The 15,964-nt window shown below is 37.0% G+C and overlaps 1 protein-coding gene across 1 annotated transcript; it reads left to right on the top strand.

Annotated features, from left to right (window-relative positions):
- The first annotated feature begins 1,351 nt into the window (after positions 1–1,351).
- Positions 1,352–12,700, top strand: LOC106636538 (sodium/potassium-transporting ATPase subunit beta-2). The gene is made up of 6 exons (XM_014348934.2): positions 1,352–2,010; positions 8,773–8,913; positions 9,278–9,397; positions 9,504–9,685; positions 10,094–10,367; positions 10,457–12,700. The coding sequence occupies exons 1-6, from the start codon at positions 1,854–1,856 to the stop codon at positions 10,558–10,560; spliced, it is 978 nt and encodes a 325-aa protein (XP_014204420.2). The 5' UTR covers positions 1,352–1,853; the 3' UTR covers positions 10,561–12,700.
- Positions 12,701–15,964: the final 3,264 nt, after the last annotated feature.

The following is a 15,964-nucleotide window of genomic DNA, read 5'->3' as shown; positions in this document are numbered from 1 at the left end:
TAGCCACCGAAAAAAAAAAAATCGTGTTTCACAGCATCAAAATGTGAATATATCTATATATACATATACACGTTTTAGAGTAAAACTGGGCAATAAACTCCTTTTTTAAATTTTACACGCACCCCCGGCAAGCATCGAAACACCTGGCCTCCCGTTATACCATCGGGTCTAACCGTTTCGAAACAATAAATTCTATTACCCATGTAACTTCGCCACACCTGCGAGTACATAATCATATACGTATATATATACGACAGAATTTACGTTAAAAGTATATATACGCCAAGTCGGACTCGCGTGGGGTGCGTGCATTGGACCACCTGTACGTGCGTTTCCTAAAAACTAAAAAAAGAAAGTGGACGGATGAATCATCGAGGGGGTGGGTGTACACGTATAGCCAGTTTTGGGTTGGGCCAAAGGAGGGAATCGCGCTCCCGTCGCTGATACTTTTGTACACGTAGTAGGGTGTGTCTACATGTATTACGAGTGCGTTGGAGAAGGGAGGAAAAACGAAATTGAGTGCTCGGACGGACATGGCCAGGTATTGAAATTAAGGGGTACTGTGGAAGGGGGTTGTTTTTTTACACTGTTGTTCTGTTGTATATTTCACTGTCTATCGCGTTCGGGCACTTGCGATCTCGCCTCATCGGTATACATAATCGACCGATTTTTCAGCAAGTATATTACACGACTGTCGAGCTTCGAATCTATACATTCGGAATATCCCTCGTGTGTTAAAAAAAAAGCCACCCCCCCAAAGCTCCCAAGATCTGTACATGCATCCCTATAAATGGAGAAAATTCCTTCGATCAAACGAAATCGCGTTACCGATTTTGAAATCTCACGCTGTTGGGACGATTCGGTGGTTCATTTAAACGACTTTTGAAATGGGTTTAAAAAATTTTTGTTTTATTCGACCCTTGGCTTGGAAAGAAACCGCGATCGCTCGCAACAATTTTACACCTTTTGAGGTGTATAGGAGGGTAGTTCAGATGGTTTATGAACGTGTGTCCATCAACAGATGTATAATAAAACACCCATAACGCGAGTAGTGTAGGTATACGTGCGTGCCCACCCACACCACGCACATAATCACGAGTGACACATATATCTAGGAAAGGTAGGTGGGTGGGAGTAGCGGAGGGGCAACAAGGAACAGGTGGAAGGGAGCGTGAAGAAAGATCGGTAGGCGAGGGGCGGGTGGGGGCGAAGAGGCGCGGAGGAGAAATTCCACTATGTATACATATATATAAACACGTGTATGTCCTGTAGGTGTACGCAGATGGAGCCGTTGTTGGAGAAGCAAGCACGGCTAACGCCTATATACCGTATACAGCACACGCTACACCAGCTCGGCCAGCTAACCAGTCAACCTGCGACGCTGCGCTCGGACGATCGGTTGTTTCCTCGCGAACACAATATAACATAACACACGTATATGCGTATCGCACAGTCACCGAGAGAGCCTCGGCTGCCGATGAGCCGAAGCTGAAACGATCCTCGTCTCACTTTCTTTCCTTTTTTTTTTTTTTTTTGTTTCCCCCCTTTGGTTTTTACACGCTCGTTCGTGCGTTAGTTCCTTGGTTCGTGTCCCCCTCGATGGCTGTATGGTCGTTTCGCGTCGGCCGGTATCGGTAATCGACAACGACGAGGAGGCGATCGCGACCGTTGTGCTGTCCACGTCGTCCAAACGGTTCGCGGTTTTCGGTCGGTTCCCGTGTACGGTATAGCAAATGAGGAGCCGCGCCGCTGTGACAACGTGATTTGTATACAATACATAACTGCAGGTGTGCACAGTTGTAACTTTTTGGAGGCGAGTGTGACGGTAGGGTTGATACGCGAAAGGGGGCACAATGGGCATGGAGAAGGAGGCGAGGAAGCCGTCGGGCAAGGACTTCAAGACGCTCGAGTTCAAAAGGCCCGTCAAGTTGACCAAAAAACAGGCGTTCAAGCTGTTCATCTGGAATCCGGAGACCAATGCCTTCTGTGGCAGGACCGCCGGTAGCTGGGGTACGTATATAACGCGACATGCGTGCTTTAATCCTTCTGGATCGAAAAAACCTTAACGTAAACGTTACCGATCTTACGGCCACTCGGGAGCTCTTGTGTGATCGTTATCGGTACTATATACTTTTTCCATCGATGAGACAAAAAAAAAAAAAAAAACTTTGCATTCTTCGTTTCGCGCAACGTGTAAGCGTACACATACGTGAGTAACACGGCTCGGAGTGGGGAAAGGGCGCTGTCCTCTCTTTCTCTCGGAGCGTCCGACTCTGATGGCTACTTCGCGCGTTGTGTGTATACACAAGTCCACCGTGTAAGCGTTATACCCATAATATAATACACACACTCGTGCAGGACTGGCGCTTGTATAGTATACTTATTATTTGAGCTGAACGACCACTGAGCCGATTTTTAAATTAAACATGCCAGTGTAACACCTTACGTAGATCTACAAGATCGTCGACCGATTTTTCCCGATTTACCGATCACCGGTGTACCTATATACTTATCGATGCGCTTATGGGGTCTGTCAAACAGCATTTTGAAACAGACCCACTTGTCGTGACTACGAGTATTATTTACGATTTTACTGGTGGAGAATAGCCTAAAGATCGTAAGCGCGTGTAATCCCGCGTTGACTCATAAGATTTAGCGATGCTGACGATATTGTACGTCAAATACATGTGTATGTAGCATTCATATACTTATAAGCCAGTGCATGTACGCTCAATTGTATGGGAAACATTTTTATGGTGTACATAATATACACACAACAATATAATATACCGTGTATTTATGGCACGCGTAGAGGAAATCGTTAGGTTATAGAGGAGGTATCCGTGGACACGCAGGAGGGGAAGGACTCAGGGCCGTACACGGGGACCGCGGCTCACCGATCAACTTTCATAAAGCAGAATCTCTTGTTTATTTTACTTTGGGAGGGGGGGGGAACTCGCAGCGTTTAATATTTTACCAACATCCTTTTTTTTGTTAACCATGAACTAGATCGTAGGAATTTTTTTTTTTTTTTTTTTTTAGCGATATCGATCTGCAGGTCGTATTGTGTTTATTGAGGAATGTTTCGCAAACACAAATAATTGCATTGTAATGGAGCAGCGTGTTTTGCATTGCGATGCGAAATCGTGCCGATCTTGCAAATGATTGGCTAAAGTGGCACTCGTTGGTGGTTTATTGTTATTATTTTTTTATTTATTCAAGCACCAGGTGTGCGAATAATTGGCAGATAGCACGAATCGAAGTTTGTTCAAATGCAGAAGAAAAAAATGAGTTCACACGTATGTAGTAAATGATGAACCATCGAACAATGTAAATGATGTGGGTCATTTTGTACGTACGTACCTATACGCGTTTGCCCGGGAGGTTTTGAAGCCGCGTGTATATATGTGGGTGCGGTCCCATAAAACTAAAGCTGCGTTTACATGGTGTCTCAAACTCGTCAAATTAGCGACTTATGTTGACTCGAGACGTGACAACTTTTAAATATTGTATGGGCATCCAAAAGACAAATAACGCTGTATGTTTTTTATTCTCTAAAACTTGGTTTCAGGGTGGACGGCATTCTTTGTTTCATTCGAATCGATTTGAATTTTCGCTTTTACTTATATAATATGGGAAAAGGTAAGGGAAAAAAAAAAAATATTTGCAAAGTTTATCTTTTGAAATTAATTTTTATGTACCAGAAAGACAGTGTACTATGTGTTTTGAGCCATAAAACTCTTCTTAGCTGTAATTTTGACTCGTCACCGTCGAGCAGAGGTGATTCATTGTCTCGACGTTCAAGAGAGAGTGTTATACGCAGCTATAAAACGTATATGAGTATATCTACAAAAAATTTCCTACCCTCAATTTGTTCCCCGTTTTTTTATAGAAATTTTTTTTAGGCACATTGCACCTTCGAGACGGGACTCTATTTGTTCCCAGTTTTATGTACTATGTGGAAATATTCGTGAACACGAGTTTTAGTTAAGTTGACAATTTTTTCAACTTTTAACGCAATTCTTATACTTGTCTGTATAAAAACCGCACAGAAACTTTTCTTGTAAATTATAGAAAAACGTTGTCACCTCGATTGAAACTCGTGATGACGCTTTTTCGCACAAAGTATATAACGTTGCTAGCAAAATAAGACCAACCTCAAGGGAGTGACAAAAAAAAATTTGTTTTTTCCATGCCGGAGGATAATTTTGGTTTTTTTTGTGGATTTATTCATATATGTACGCAGCTGCTTCTGTACGTATCTTTGGTGCGTCGCGGAAACAAAACATAACGATATTACACTCGTACCACGGCACGTGTGTGCCGTTGTATTAATTTATTTCGAACTGTTGAAATAATAAAACGTGGACGAAAGGAAGAAGAGGGGAATTGGAAAAATGCGATGAGAAAGTGGAGCGAAACTGGTGAATCGGATTAATTAGGGTTGCTCAGTTGTTGGTTTTTTTTTTTTTTTTTTTTTTTTTACCATTTGGGCGTAGATACCTACTGTAATGAGTGCCCATTTGTCGATTTTGAATTCAATGCGTTTCTGCGATAGTATTTACAATCGAATTCGTCTAACTTTTTTTGGTTTTTTTTTTTTCTTTTGTAATAAAATTTTCACCACATATGACAGATAACGCCACGTGCGTAATTTTATCCAGAGACCAACAACACCGATCAGTGAGTTTTTACAAAAAAAAAGAAGAGAACGACTGATACATTCGTTACCAGAGCAAAAAGCTTAATTGCATGACAAATGAATTTTAAAAAAAATAATACAGTGTAAAAATATTTTCAAGACAATTTACAAATGATTTTTTAAACATCCGCAACTTTTTACTGATAATTTCGCTATAATTGGACAATTTATTTTGTTACGGGGCCCAAAAAAAAAAAAAACTACATTTTCCTACCTCGGATGTTTTTGAGGATCGGGTGCGCTCTCGGTAGAAAAAACAGTGGTCGTCACATAAGTGCCATCCATCCGAGACTACCTAACAGTCCCTCGGGCCGGAGAATAGCCCCGGAAGCGATGGCACTTTCGTAGCGAAAAGTGCCATTTCAGCGTCTTAATAATTTTTAGATCTAGAGTCTTCTGAGACAAAAATGCACGGAAAAAAATAAAAATCTCTCATGTAAGACGTTAATTTGGTGCAGAAAAGCGGACAAAATATTTATATATATATAACTATTTTATATTTTACAAACGGACACAATATTTGATTTTGTCTTAAAATTTTAATTTGCTCAAACGATTACACTTTTTTTTCCATGGTACAAATATCTACTGTAATACCATAAACAATACCTTCCTCCTATAGGGACTGTTGAATTTTCAAAAAAATCCTCGTCTCGTTTACCTTAAGCGCTAGTCAAGTATGAACAAAAAATTAAAACTTACGTAATCTGTTAACGAACTAAAGACAAATAAATTGATGTACACGTAAAAATCGTTGTATTAAAATTGTAGCCACTCTGAAAAATAGCAGCCACGACAGTAAGGAAATAGACACAGATCCGACGAATTTCAAGTGGCCTTGTGGCAGATTCATAGCACAACGGATCGCTACGTCCATACGTATATACATATATGTATATACACTCGTCGTGGATCAGATTTACCGTGCCATCACATAATAGTTATACGTGACATTTATCACACGTAGAGACGCGCATACTTACATGTAAATGTACAGACGCGTTGCACAAGAGAAGCGGGACAATTTTAAATTTCATCGAAAGGCCAATCTTCTTGCCGCGGGTACGTATTACACGTCGCGCCGCAATTTCAGCGCCCGCGTAACACAGGTATAGGTAGGATCGCGCCGGAGGAGCGCCGCCGAGGAGAGACCCTCGCCGTCCAAACTGATAGGATAATTGGAAAATCGCTTCTAAATCGTAATTAACCCTCTCTCTCTCTCTCTCTTTTTGACGTCACGGCCTTTGTCCATCAAGCTCCGGAGGCTCTCGTACGCGATACACCGCGACAGCGCGGAAAATATTCAAGATCACGGCTCGCGCCGCGCGTACATTTCGCACCAAGATTGTTTTCACCCCATGGGTTAACACCGAGGAGTGGCATCGGTGATTTGCCGATTTTTCTACATCAGTGCTTGTCATGGGATTTTGACCATTTTTTAATCGCAAAAGGTTGCCGGGCAGGACGACGAGAGGCTCGATCGGCAGCCTTGAAGCAGAGGATTCACTCATGACAATGTAACGCAAGTTATTGCGGTTGGCATGACAAAGGTGGGCGAGAGAAAAAAAATCGAGTCCCCGAGCCGTGCTTGGACAAAAGATCGCGAGCAAAGGCCGGACCGTCAATGGAGGGTACCCGTCCGAAGGGTATATAATAAAAGAGGCGGAAGTGCACAAAGCTGCACGCGCCTCGATGTGCGTTATACGTATATTGTTGGTGTATACACTTTGCTAAACAGTTTTGCTGGTTTGCCTCGTATATACATACACCTTTCATGTGTACCCGTACTCTCGCATATTTTTTTTCTTTCCTACAAGCGCGCAACCCCCGAAAACGATGATACGGTATATATATATGTGGGTTACGCGGGTCAGGGAATCGTGTCAAGCTTTCTTGGTCCATGTAGGTACACGTGCATGGCATTTGCTTGTATGTATATTATCAGAGATGAATATGGTGTAATATATTTTATAAGTGCGGGCGGTCGCGCTTGTTGCGTTTCATTCGTTTGGTTGTATATATAGGTATGTGTGTATATGGACGACGATGGCGCGAACGTGTGCCGCAACGAGGTCAATTGACATTAAACGAGAAGAGGAGGACGGACAGGGGAGAGAAAAAGGGGCAGTTTTGATGTGCATTGCGTAACCCGTAGGGCCAAATGAGTTTAGGGTGTACGCGTGTATTGGTGAACGAGGGGCATGCATTTTACTCTTTTCGATGTTTTTCATCCTGAGGTGTGGTACAATTTTTCGGCAAAAAATGCGTTAGGATGACATTGGAGAGAAAAATGTTAAATACAAAAAAAAAAACAACGAGAAAGAATTCACAATGTTACTGTGGTTTTGTGGGCTTAACGATTCCTTGTGCAATGCCGATTTCTGCATGCGATCGGTAATCTGAGGTGCTTTTGATGTTTCCGTTCCCTTTTTTACCCAGTAGAGGATTACAATACAAAAGAAATGTATGTTTCTCCAAGTCTTGGAACTTTGGATTTAACTTTTAACCGTAGAATCACAATTCGTTTTTGTTGTAAATCCAATTTTAGTACTTTTGGGATGGTGAAGCTTTTGGGATATTAAAAACAAAGCCATTCACTAAACTGTAGCCCAAAGGGATATAAACTATATTTGATGTCAATTTAGAATACACTTATTGTTTGCCCATAATTTATTCACAGTCCAAAAAAGGGATTTTACATTTTTGCTCTGGCTAACCATATGAAATAGTCGTGCTAAAAAATGCCTTGTAACATGTAACTGATGTTATTTTTCCTTCGTTTGGTATACTTGAATCTCAACGCAACCAAGAAAAAATGATACCGATTGTCAATGTCGTATAATGATAATGCAGCATACGTCGCATTAGAGCGACCGTAACAAATATACGTGTGTGTGTACATGTTGATGAAACACAATATTTAACGATCTATAAAAAATTAAGTTTTTCATGGATCATATGACGCTGTGATCGAATAATTTCCTCTTGATCTGCGACTCTGTACGTGTGGTGCAATTTTTCAATAAAATAAATCGGTTGTTTGGTACGTCGTTTGCTTTGAAGAAAAAATGATTGCAATTTGATTGCAATGACATTTAAAAAAAAAAAAGCTGATTGCTTTGTCCTTTTTTTCGTGTACTTATCGTGATTTTAGAGGATGAAAAACCCACGAAATCTCCGGGACGTTGATTCGATTAGCCTTACAGATCTCCCTTTTGTCACGTCTCATAAAAAAAATCGCTTTTGTGATTTACTCCCAATTCCCGACAAGTGCGTCAATTTAATAATCATCAAAACCGATGAATTCAAATCTCTCTGTCTCGCAGCCTCTGGTGTATTTTCATTTAATCTTCTCGGAGATGAGGTTGTTTTTATACGCAAGTGGTTATTGAATTACTCGAGTGAGCGCATAGATTTTCCAAGTGCTAACACATTACCACGTAACACTTGATTTATCCGTATTATGTATGCGCAGACTTGGATTATTTATTTGTTTTTTTTTTTTTTTTTTTTTTTAATTCCAGTGCTTAATATTTCAAAGTATTTTGATAAATATACTGTAACACAACTTTCGTAAGCAAAGTTTGGCAATCATTCATATACAAGTATACTTAGTCATGAAAAAAACCTTCTGTGATTTTAACAAATAATGTCGAAAAAGAATTTGCACCCTATCCATCATTTCTATGCGCAGTGGATGTTATGTTAAAAATCCCTGAACAAGATTAGAACAAAGTGCTAATGATCGGTTAAACGAAGAAGGAACTTAATATTTGTCTGCTTAAAAATCGGTTGCACCTCCGTAACCGAAGGAAAGACTCTTTTGAGCCGGCGATGAAAACAACAGTGTAAGACGACCTCGCAAAATTGAATCAGGGGGTCGGCACAAATTGAATTGCTCCACTTGACCGATCCTTTTCGCTTGTTTGTAACGCCGATACTCGAAACTGGAAAATACGAGAAATCCCGTGTTATATGCACACGGAACGCACGGATCGCTTGATATTTTATTATTATTTTTCTTTCTCCCAGCGATACGAACCGATTAATACCCTGATTCTCCATTGCAGGAAGGATCGGCCTGTTTTACATGATATTTTACGGAGTCCTAGCTGCTCTGGTCGCCATTTGCTTCTGCGCGTTCTTACAGACCATCGACGTGAGGAGACCGAGGTGGCAGCTCGAAAAATCGCTCATAGGCACAAATCCAGGTGAGCCGATAAATTTCCTTCGTTTAAAATAAAACGCCCAACGATGAATTATCAATCGATTGATCAATTGGCCGTCTTGTGAATTATTGTTATTTTCTTGATTGATGTTGGATATACACGTGTGTGCAAAGTACCCTTAGCATTCGGTGTAATTTCAAAATAAAATTAAGCAATTAGAAGAGAGGGAAAAAAAAAGAAAGAAATTGCTAATGGAATTGAGCACAGTATAGTATCGAGATTAGGGTCGGCGTACGAATGGAGAGAATTACGTGTACATACATGTATATGCAACATGTGTGTGTATAATCAGGTTTACGCGAATTAATTTGTTTGTTGCGTCTAACTGATTGTATTGTTGTTCAAGGCCTGGGATTTAGACCTCTGCCGCCAGCGGTCAACGTCGAGAGCACCCTCATCTGGTACAAGGGAACCGACAAGGGTAACTACCAGTACTGGGTCAGCGCGCTCGAGGATTTCCTGCGAAGTACGTATACATCCTTGTACATGCATATTATTTGAAAAAAATAAAATAATAATAATAATTTTTTTTTTTTTTTTCCGATACCTACGTTTTTTTTCTCTCCATCCAGAGTATCGTCGTCCCGGTCAGAATCCCGGAAGCGGTGCCAACATCCACACCTGCGATTACAACCATCCTCCGGGGCCTGGACAGGTCTGTTCGGTCGATGCGAGAGAATTTGCACCCTGCACCTTCGAAAACCACTACGGTTACCACAAATCCTCGCCCTGCATATTCCTCAAGCTGAACAAGGTAAGAACTTTTTTCATCATTTTATTTCATCTGCGAACTTTAAGGTGGCCTATTACCAATACATATGGTTATTTTTAATGTAGTAATGTGTGCGACTGTCATATAAATACGACTTTTTGCTGCAAATCTAGAAGATGGTCGATTTGTAGGTAAAGATTTAGTTAAAAAAGTAATCCATCAGAAGAAATAGTGTTGATTTTTCATGTACACGAAACATCGATGGTTGAACAATGAAAAAATACATACCACGCACATTGTACGTCCGACCAGTCGCACGCATCGATATATTAAAATGATCATGTGTTATTCATGGCCTTAAACCACTTGTGCCATAAACGTAGCAAAAATTTACCAGTACAGAGAGTACAAATGTATCCGTTCGATTCGATTGTTGTGACGCTTTGGCAGATATTTGGCTGGAGACCCGAGTACTACAACGATTCGTCGGCGCTGCCCGAAAAGATGCCCAACAAACTGAAGACCCACATAAGAAGGATAGAGGATCCGCGGATGCGCAACAACATTTGGGTGTCGTGCGAGGGTGAAAATCCCGCGGATCAGGAGAACATCGGCCCCATCAACCTTTACCCGAGGATGGGCTTCCCGGGCTACTATTACCCGTTCGAGAACAGCGAGGGATACCTGAGCCCCCTCGTGGCCGTGCACTTTGAGAGACCAGCCAGTAAGAATAGATTCCCTCTTCGCGCGCATCACCACTATAGTGTATACAATTGGACTAAATGTTTTTTTTTTTTGTTTTTTTTTCCTCAGCTGGAGTCCTCATAAACGTCGAGTGCAAGGCTTGGGCAAAGAACATCATACACAATCGTCACGAGAGGCAAGGCTCGGTGCACTTTGAGCTTCTCATCGACTAATCCGTTTACACCCACCAGGAGTACGAGATAAAAGCACATCTCCTGTCATCCCTCAGCGACACTGGGCTCTTTGCGTCACGGCGGAGCAGTGTTGTTTCATCCATACACCGTTGCACCCAACGAGCCTCGACGTCTTCGTTGCGAGCGTATTACACAAATATACGTTATTCCTCATTGTGACCGTTGCATCGCCATCGGCAACAGCTTTTCGCGCTTCGATTTTTCAAACTCTCACGCGCCAAAGTAATACCAAACGATACACGTTCATGTGGGCCCGAAGCAGTTGCCTCTTGTCTTTGGTGAAGGTATCGAAGGATCGCCCGTACAAAAAGTACATAATTATAATAAGTGAACGACCTTCCACCACACGCGTAAATTCATGTATCGTGATTAACAAACGTTGCGCTGAAGTTGAGTGAGTCGTCGGTCACTATATTTATCGACAAATAGTTAAAGTGATGATGAGAGAGAGAGTATTACAATAATTCATACAATGTTAGCGACGTGTACATTTTATTGAAAAAGACAACGCGTATAATAGGTTGCGTAGACGCGTACACGTGTAGTAAGGTTTGATCGTAGATTATACACATATTATTATTAAACGTCATATCTATATTACCACATATAGGTTATTTCTCGACGAAGGGGAAAAAAAAAAACAAATAGTAAAGGAGGAGCTACAATCTCAGCGTAGAATTTTTAGCGTGTTATACTATGTGTATGTTCGTCTTGTTTCAATTGTGAGCGCATGTTAATTTTGTAAAGGACTATAATATTAATGTTACAGTGCTGATGTACGCGTGCAATGGGTGCGGTATTGGTCAGTCTGGTGTTTTTAAGAGCATTTGTATTTTCAGACAAATATAGTTTACTCAAAGTACATTTTAGAAAAAAAACAGAAAGTTTGGTTTTTCAATTGCATACATATCCGAAATACTGGTGCCATTTTCAAATAAAAGTTTCTTTTTCACGTATATTTTAAAATACAAATGCATTTGAAAATACTTGACCCTTCCGTGGACGTGAATGTTGAAGCATATTCGTCACCATTTTCAGTTAGTTTCAAACTAGAAAGTCAATCATTAATTTTTTTAAGCGTATGTTTCGTCTTAGTCTTTATTTTACAACTTGAGAGTCCAATGAACGTAAATATAGTTGTTAACAATTTTTCGTCGAAGATAGAAAAAAAAAAAGGAAAGATGTTTGCCGTCAATAAATAATTAATGTATTACGATAACAAAGAGAATATTATTTACATTTGTTAATTTTTTTTTTTAGTTCTTTTTTCGTGTCGTATGTTGTTAGAATCGGAGATTTTTATACAAAATTTTTTTTTTTTAATAAACTTTTTGAAAACGTTTTTTACGTAATTTTTTAAAAATTTGTAGAGTCCAATTTTTAAGATAAAAAAAATAATGATAATTACAGTGTACGAATGAAAACTTATTAGATTAGAATTTGATGTGAGTGTGGAAACATGATGATTATATTATTAATTCACCGACGAAGTTCAGCTCAAAGTTTGGCTTCTCTGTGATGTAATTACATATACATATACTTGCTTGCCTTTAAAATGTTCGAAAAACATAAACAAGGTCTGAAAAAATAATTGCACGAGCACTGAAGAATATTATTAGTTGTGCTAGCAAGCGTGGCCTTTTGTCACCCAAAGAATCATCGACAAAATGTTTGATTCGAACGATTACTTTATCGTAGGACTAAAATTTCTCATTACTTTTTGATATAATTTATTGTTTGACAATAAAGTAGAAAGATGTTATTTAAAAAATACACTCAATCTGCTGTCAGCTGAGTATTAAAAAAAAAAATTTTATTTTATTCTTAGATATATTTAATTGAGGTATCGTGTTATATCAACTACGACGTAATATAATATGTAATAAAAAAAATATAATAAAATTAATAAACAGAGAAACGAGAAAATTTTAAGTAAAGAAAAATAATTTAACGTATCAAAGTATAAGTTACAATTATTCTGATTCCAGCCATTTAATTATTTATGCAATAAAAAAACTTTTTTTTAAATAGTGAAATGATTTTTACAACACTTCCACAAACAATGACGCAAAAATACCAGAAGAACCTTTTTTTATTGATGATTTCTGCTCAGGACTCTTAGGGGAGTTGCATATATCTTAGTAAAAAAAAAAAAAAAAAAAAAAATTGCATAATAATTAACTAGGTCAAACGAATCTCACAGTATAGGAAAAATGTGTAAAAATAAAATTTTTAATAAATTATTTTTCGTCATGTGGTTGTTGCTGTGTCTCTTCTTTCATTAATTAACATTTTTTTGTGAACTTTCTTTTTTATACAATTTTAAAGACTCCAAACAAATTTCGTAAGTTGTATTAATTATAGAAATCTGAATATACACGTATATTTGTACGTATTTATAAAATTGTTCAAATATTTCATAGCATTATTTTAAAGTGTTTATTAAACAAAAAAACAATGTAAATTTAAGGATTTCACGAAAAAATCATAAGTCCTGTGGCTTTCATGAATAAAAGCTTCACGTTTTTGTTAAGAATCTTTATTAGATTGAACAATTTTTATTAGTTGTAGAAACGTGCCTTAGCAGATTTCAAAACGAATGGCTATTTGTACGCACGACATTAAATACTTTCTAACTGATGTACTAAATTTGGCCTCTGAATTTAGTTGATATAAATAAGATTACCCTAATACTAGTGTCATGACGAAAATTAGTGCAACAACAGTACCACTTTTTGACAATTTACTAAATATTGTACATTCAATCGCTACCATTTGTCTTAAAATTATGCTCAAGTCTGAATCAAAACTGCCATTTCTCTAAGTAATTACTGCCGTTTAAATGATTGCTTATGTAATTATTAAAACCATTTACAAAAATGAGGTTTGTCTATATATAATGGTCATGCTGAATATTCGAAATCGTAGAATGAAAAATTAAACATTTTATGAAATCAGGTGGAATGTCTTTTGAATAATTGAAAAATAAAACGTAGTCAATCATCATTCCAACAAAGTTAAATAAGAATGTACAAAATTAAATGGCTTTTCTAATGACAAAAATTTCTTTTTATTGTTCCAAATAACACTTATAAGGAAAATTTGTAAACCATAAGAATTTTAATTCACTCATCTATAAAATATTGACTCAGAATTGTTATGTAATGAGTACAATATGATTAACTTCGTTAGATCTTATCAATACAAAGAAAATACTTCTATCTATTTACCAATTTAAGAAGTGATTATTAAAATTGTTGCAATAAATTAATGTTACACACTAGAAAAATGAAACTTTTAACTTCATTGTAAAATATGCGCTAACCCAAATTCTTAAACACAGTATAGGCTTGTGATAGTAGGATTTAAAAATGTAATAAATAAATAAATATATAACTCAAGTAGCACAAGCTACGAGAATGTTTGAGAAGATGACAAAACCTCGGGGACCGTATTACTATTCACTCAAGTAACAAATACTTGAATTTTCAGATAGCAAGTAACTCCTTTTTTCCACGCGTCTATACTATTTTATTTTATTGTATTACACATCTTTAATACTAAATTAAAGATTCACCGCAAAAAATCAGCGAAAAGTAATTGTATTGTATTAATTTTAAAAATGCTAAAATCAAGATTGCTTCTACTTTAGCGTTAACAAGTTTCCGAGTGGTCTTACCCTGAAATTAACCACACTAATAATACTACATTCTGTCTGTATCTACTACTATGTGAATAAACGATGTATTAAAACTATCGAAATATTTTTACTATATGAATATTATGGAACCCATCAAATAATCGCAGTCTAAGAGACGTATAATCAATTGAGATATTGAAGTTCGTAACATCAACCAAGATGAAAATCATCATCAAAATTAATATTAATGTAATTTTCAGAGATATCTCAGTTAAACGAAACTCTCATATAGAAACTTGGTAAAAATAAACAGGAAATCAATATTTTTTATTCCCAAAAAGAATGAATCGTACTTGTTTAAAATTAATACAACAACCAATGCCTAACAATTTAAAATAAAACTACTTCATTAATTTAATAAAAAAGTTATGATGAGTATTATTTATCTTCGATAGGTATGTCAATATAAAGTTATAGAAGGTGTAACTTAATTTTTTTCTAACATTAAAAAATTCTTTTAGGAGGATTCTTGAAATATAATTTATGCCTATTGTTTCATTGAAATCACTTCGTTAAAAAATTTCTCTCTAAAATTGGTGTTATTGTGAATTTTTGGCTATTTTAATGTGTTAAAATGCAAACCGTCAGTACGAAAAAAAAGAAATAATTTGAATAATGCTTTATCCAAAGTACAAAATTTCAACTAATCATTATTTTATTAACAAAATATCAATCTAATGTAATATTGAGTTTTAATAAATAATTTAGAATATTTTATTAAATCATATTTCATATAAATCACTCAAGAACAGAAAGTAAATATGATAAAAATGTTTTATTAAATTCAAAAGAGATTTTCGTTGTACATACGAAACAAATTTTTTAAAATTCATTATTCAATACAGTTGTTTGATAAGACTTGTACGTAGAATCTTATATATTTTATAAATTAAAATAAAATACAACTCACAACATCAGTTAGAGAACACTTTTTTTCCAAAAAAATATACTCGACGCTTTTGAAAAAACATTCATTCTGCTATAAATATTTATGGTCGAAAAGATGTTCGGGGTGGATGGGCATACAATTTTCAATAGCTCACATACATAATTTTATCACCTACGAATCCAGCGTAGTCGTTACAATAATAGTTACAATCTTGAAGATTACGTGAAATGATCTATGATAAAATGTTATCAAGAAACATTATGCATTATTTGGTTGGCATTTGATTTATACCTAATCAATTAATATCTACGTAACAAAATGATCACGTCGGGTATTTTAGATGATTCAAAAATCCATACGATCGTGTAGTTATTAACTTAGAAACCCACTTTGTTGTGTGCACGTGTCATTTCGAACGAATTTTAACATGATGTCCTTCTTTCCATAAATACGTTGATTACCTTGATAACCCTTTAAGGGTGTAGAACACGTACAAAAATCGATTTTCTGACAATATTGATTAAAGTACATTTGTGCAAAACTCAGATCTTTATCGTACACATGAGTACAATCGTAATTTTGTCAGATTTTTTAAATTTACAATTTCACTACAAAAGAAACTCAAGCATTTATCGATTAGAGATTTTTTCATCACCCGTAACATTTAAGTTAGATGATGGAGAGACGGACTTGTAAAAATCCAGCGGTCCTGCGTTCAAGTCTTCATCTCCATTTTATCATACAATACGTGTAAACTAAGTTTAAGAGTTTTAAGCTCCGTATACTTACAATGG

The sequence above is a fragment of the Copidosoma floridanum genome, unplaced genomic scaffold, assembly GCF_036245765.1.
Source record: "Copidosoma floridanum isolate Cflo_tuat_1 unplaced genomic scaffold, Cflo_Japanese_pri ptg000019l, whole genome shotgun sequence".
Taxonomy (NCBI): domain Eukaryota; kingdom Metazoa; phylum Arthropoda; class Insecta; order Hymenoptera; family Encyrtidae; genus Copidosoma; species Copidosoma floridanum.
Note: the sequence above shows the minus strand (reverse complement) of the source record. Positions and strands in the feature narration are given on the sequence as shown.

Coding starts and splice junctions, on each gene's coding strand:
- LOC106636538 (XM_014348934.2), top strand. CDS start 1,854: ATGGGCATGGAGAAGGAGGCGAGGAAGCCGTCGGGCAAGGACTTCAAG. Junction 8,914..9,277: donor GCTCATAGGCACAAATCCAG/GTGAGCCGATAA, acceptor TTGTTGTTCAAG/GCCTGGGATTTAGACCTCTG. Junction 9,398..9,503: donor GCTCGAGGATTTCCTGCGAA/GTACGTATACAT, acceptor CTCTCCATCCAG/AGTATCGTCGTCCCGGTCAG.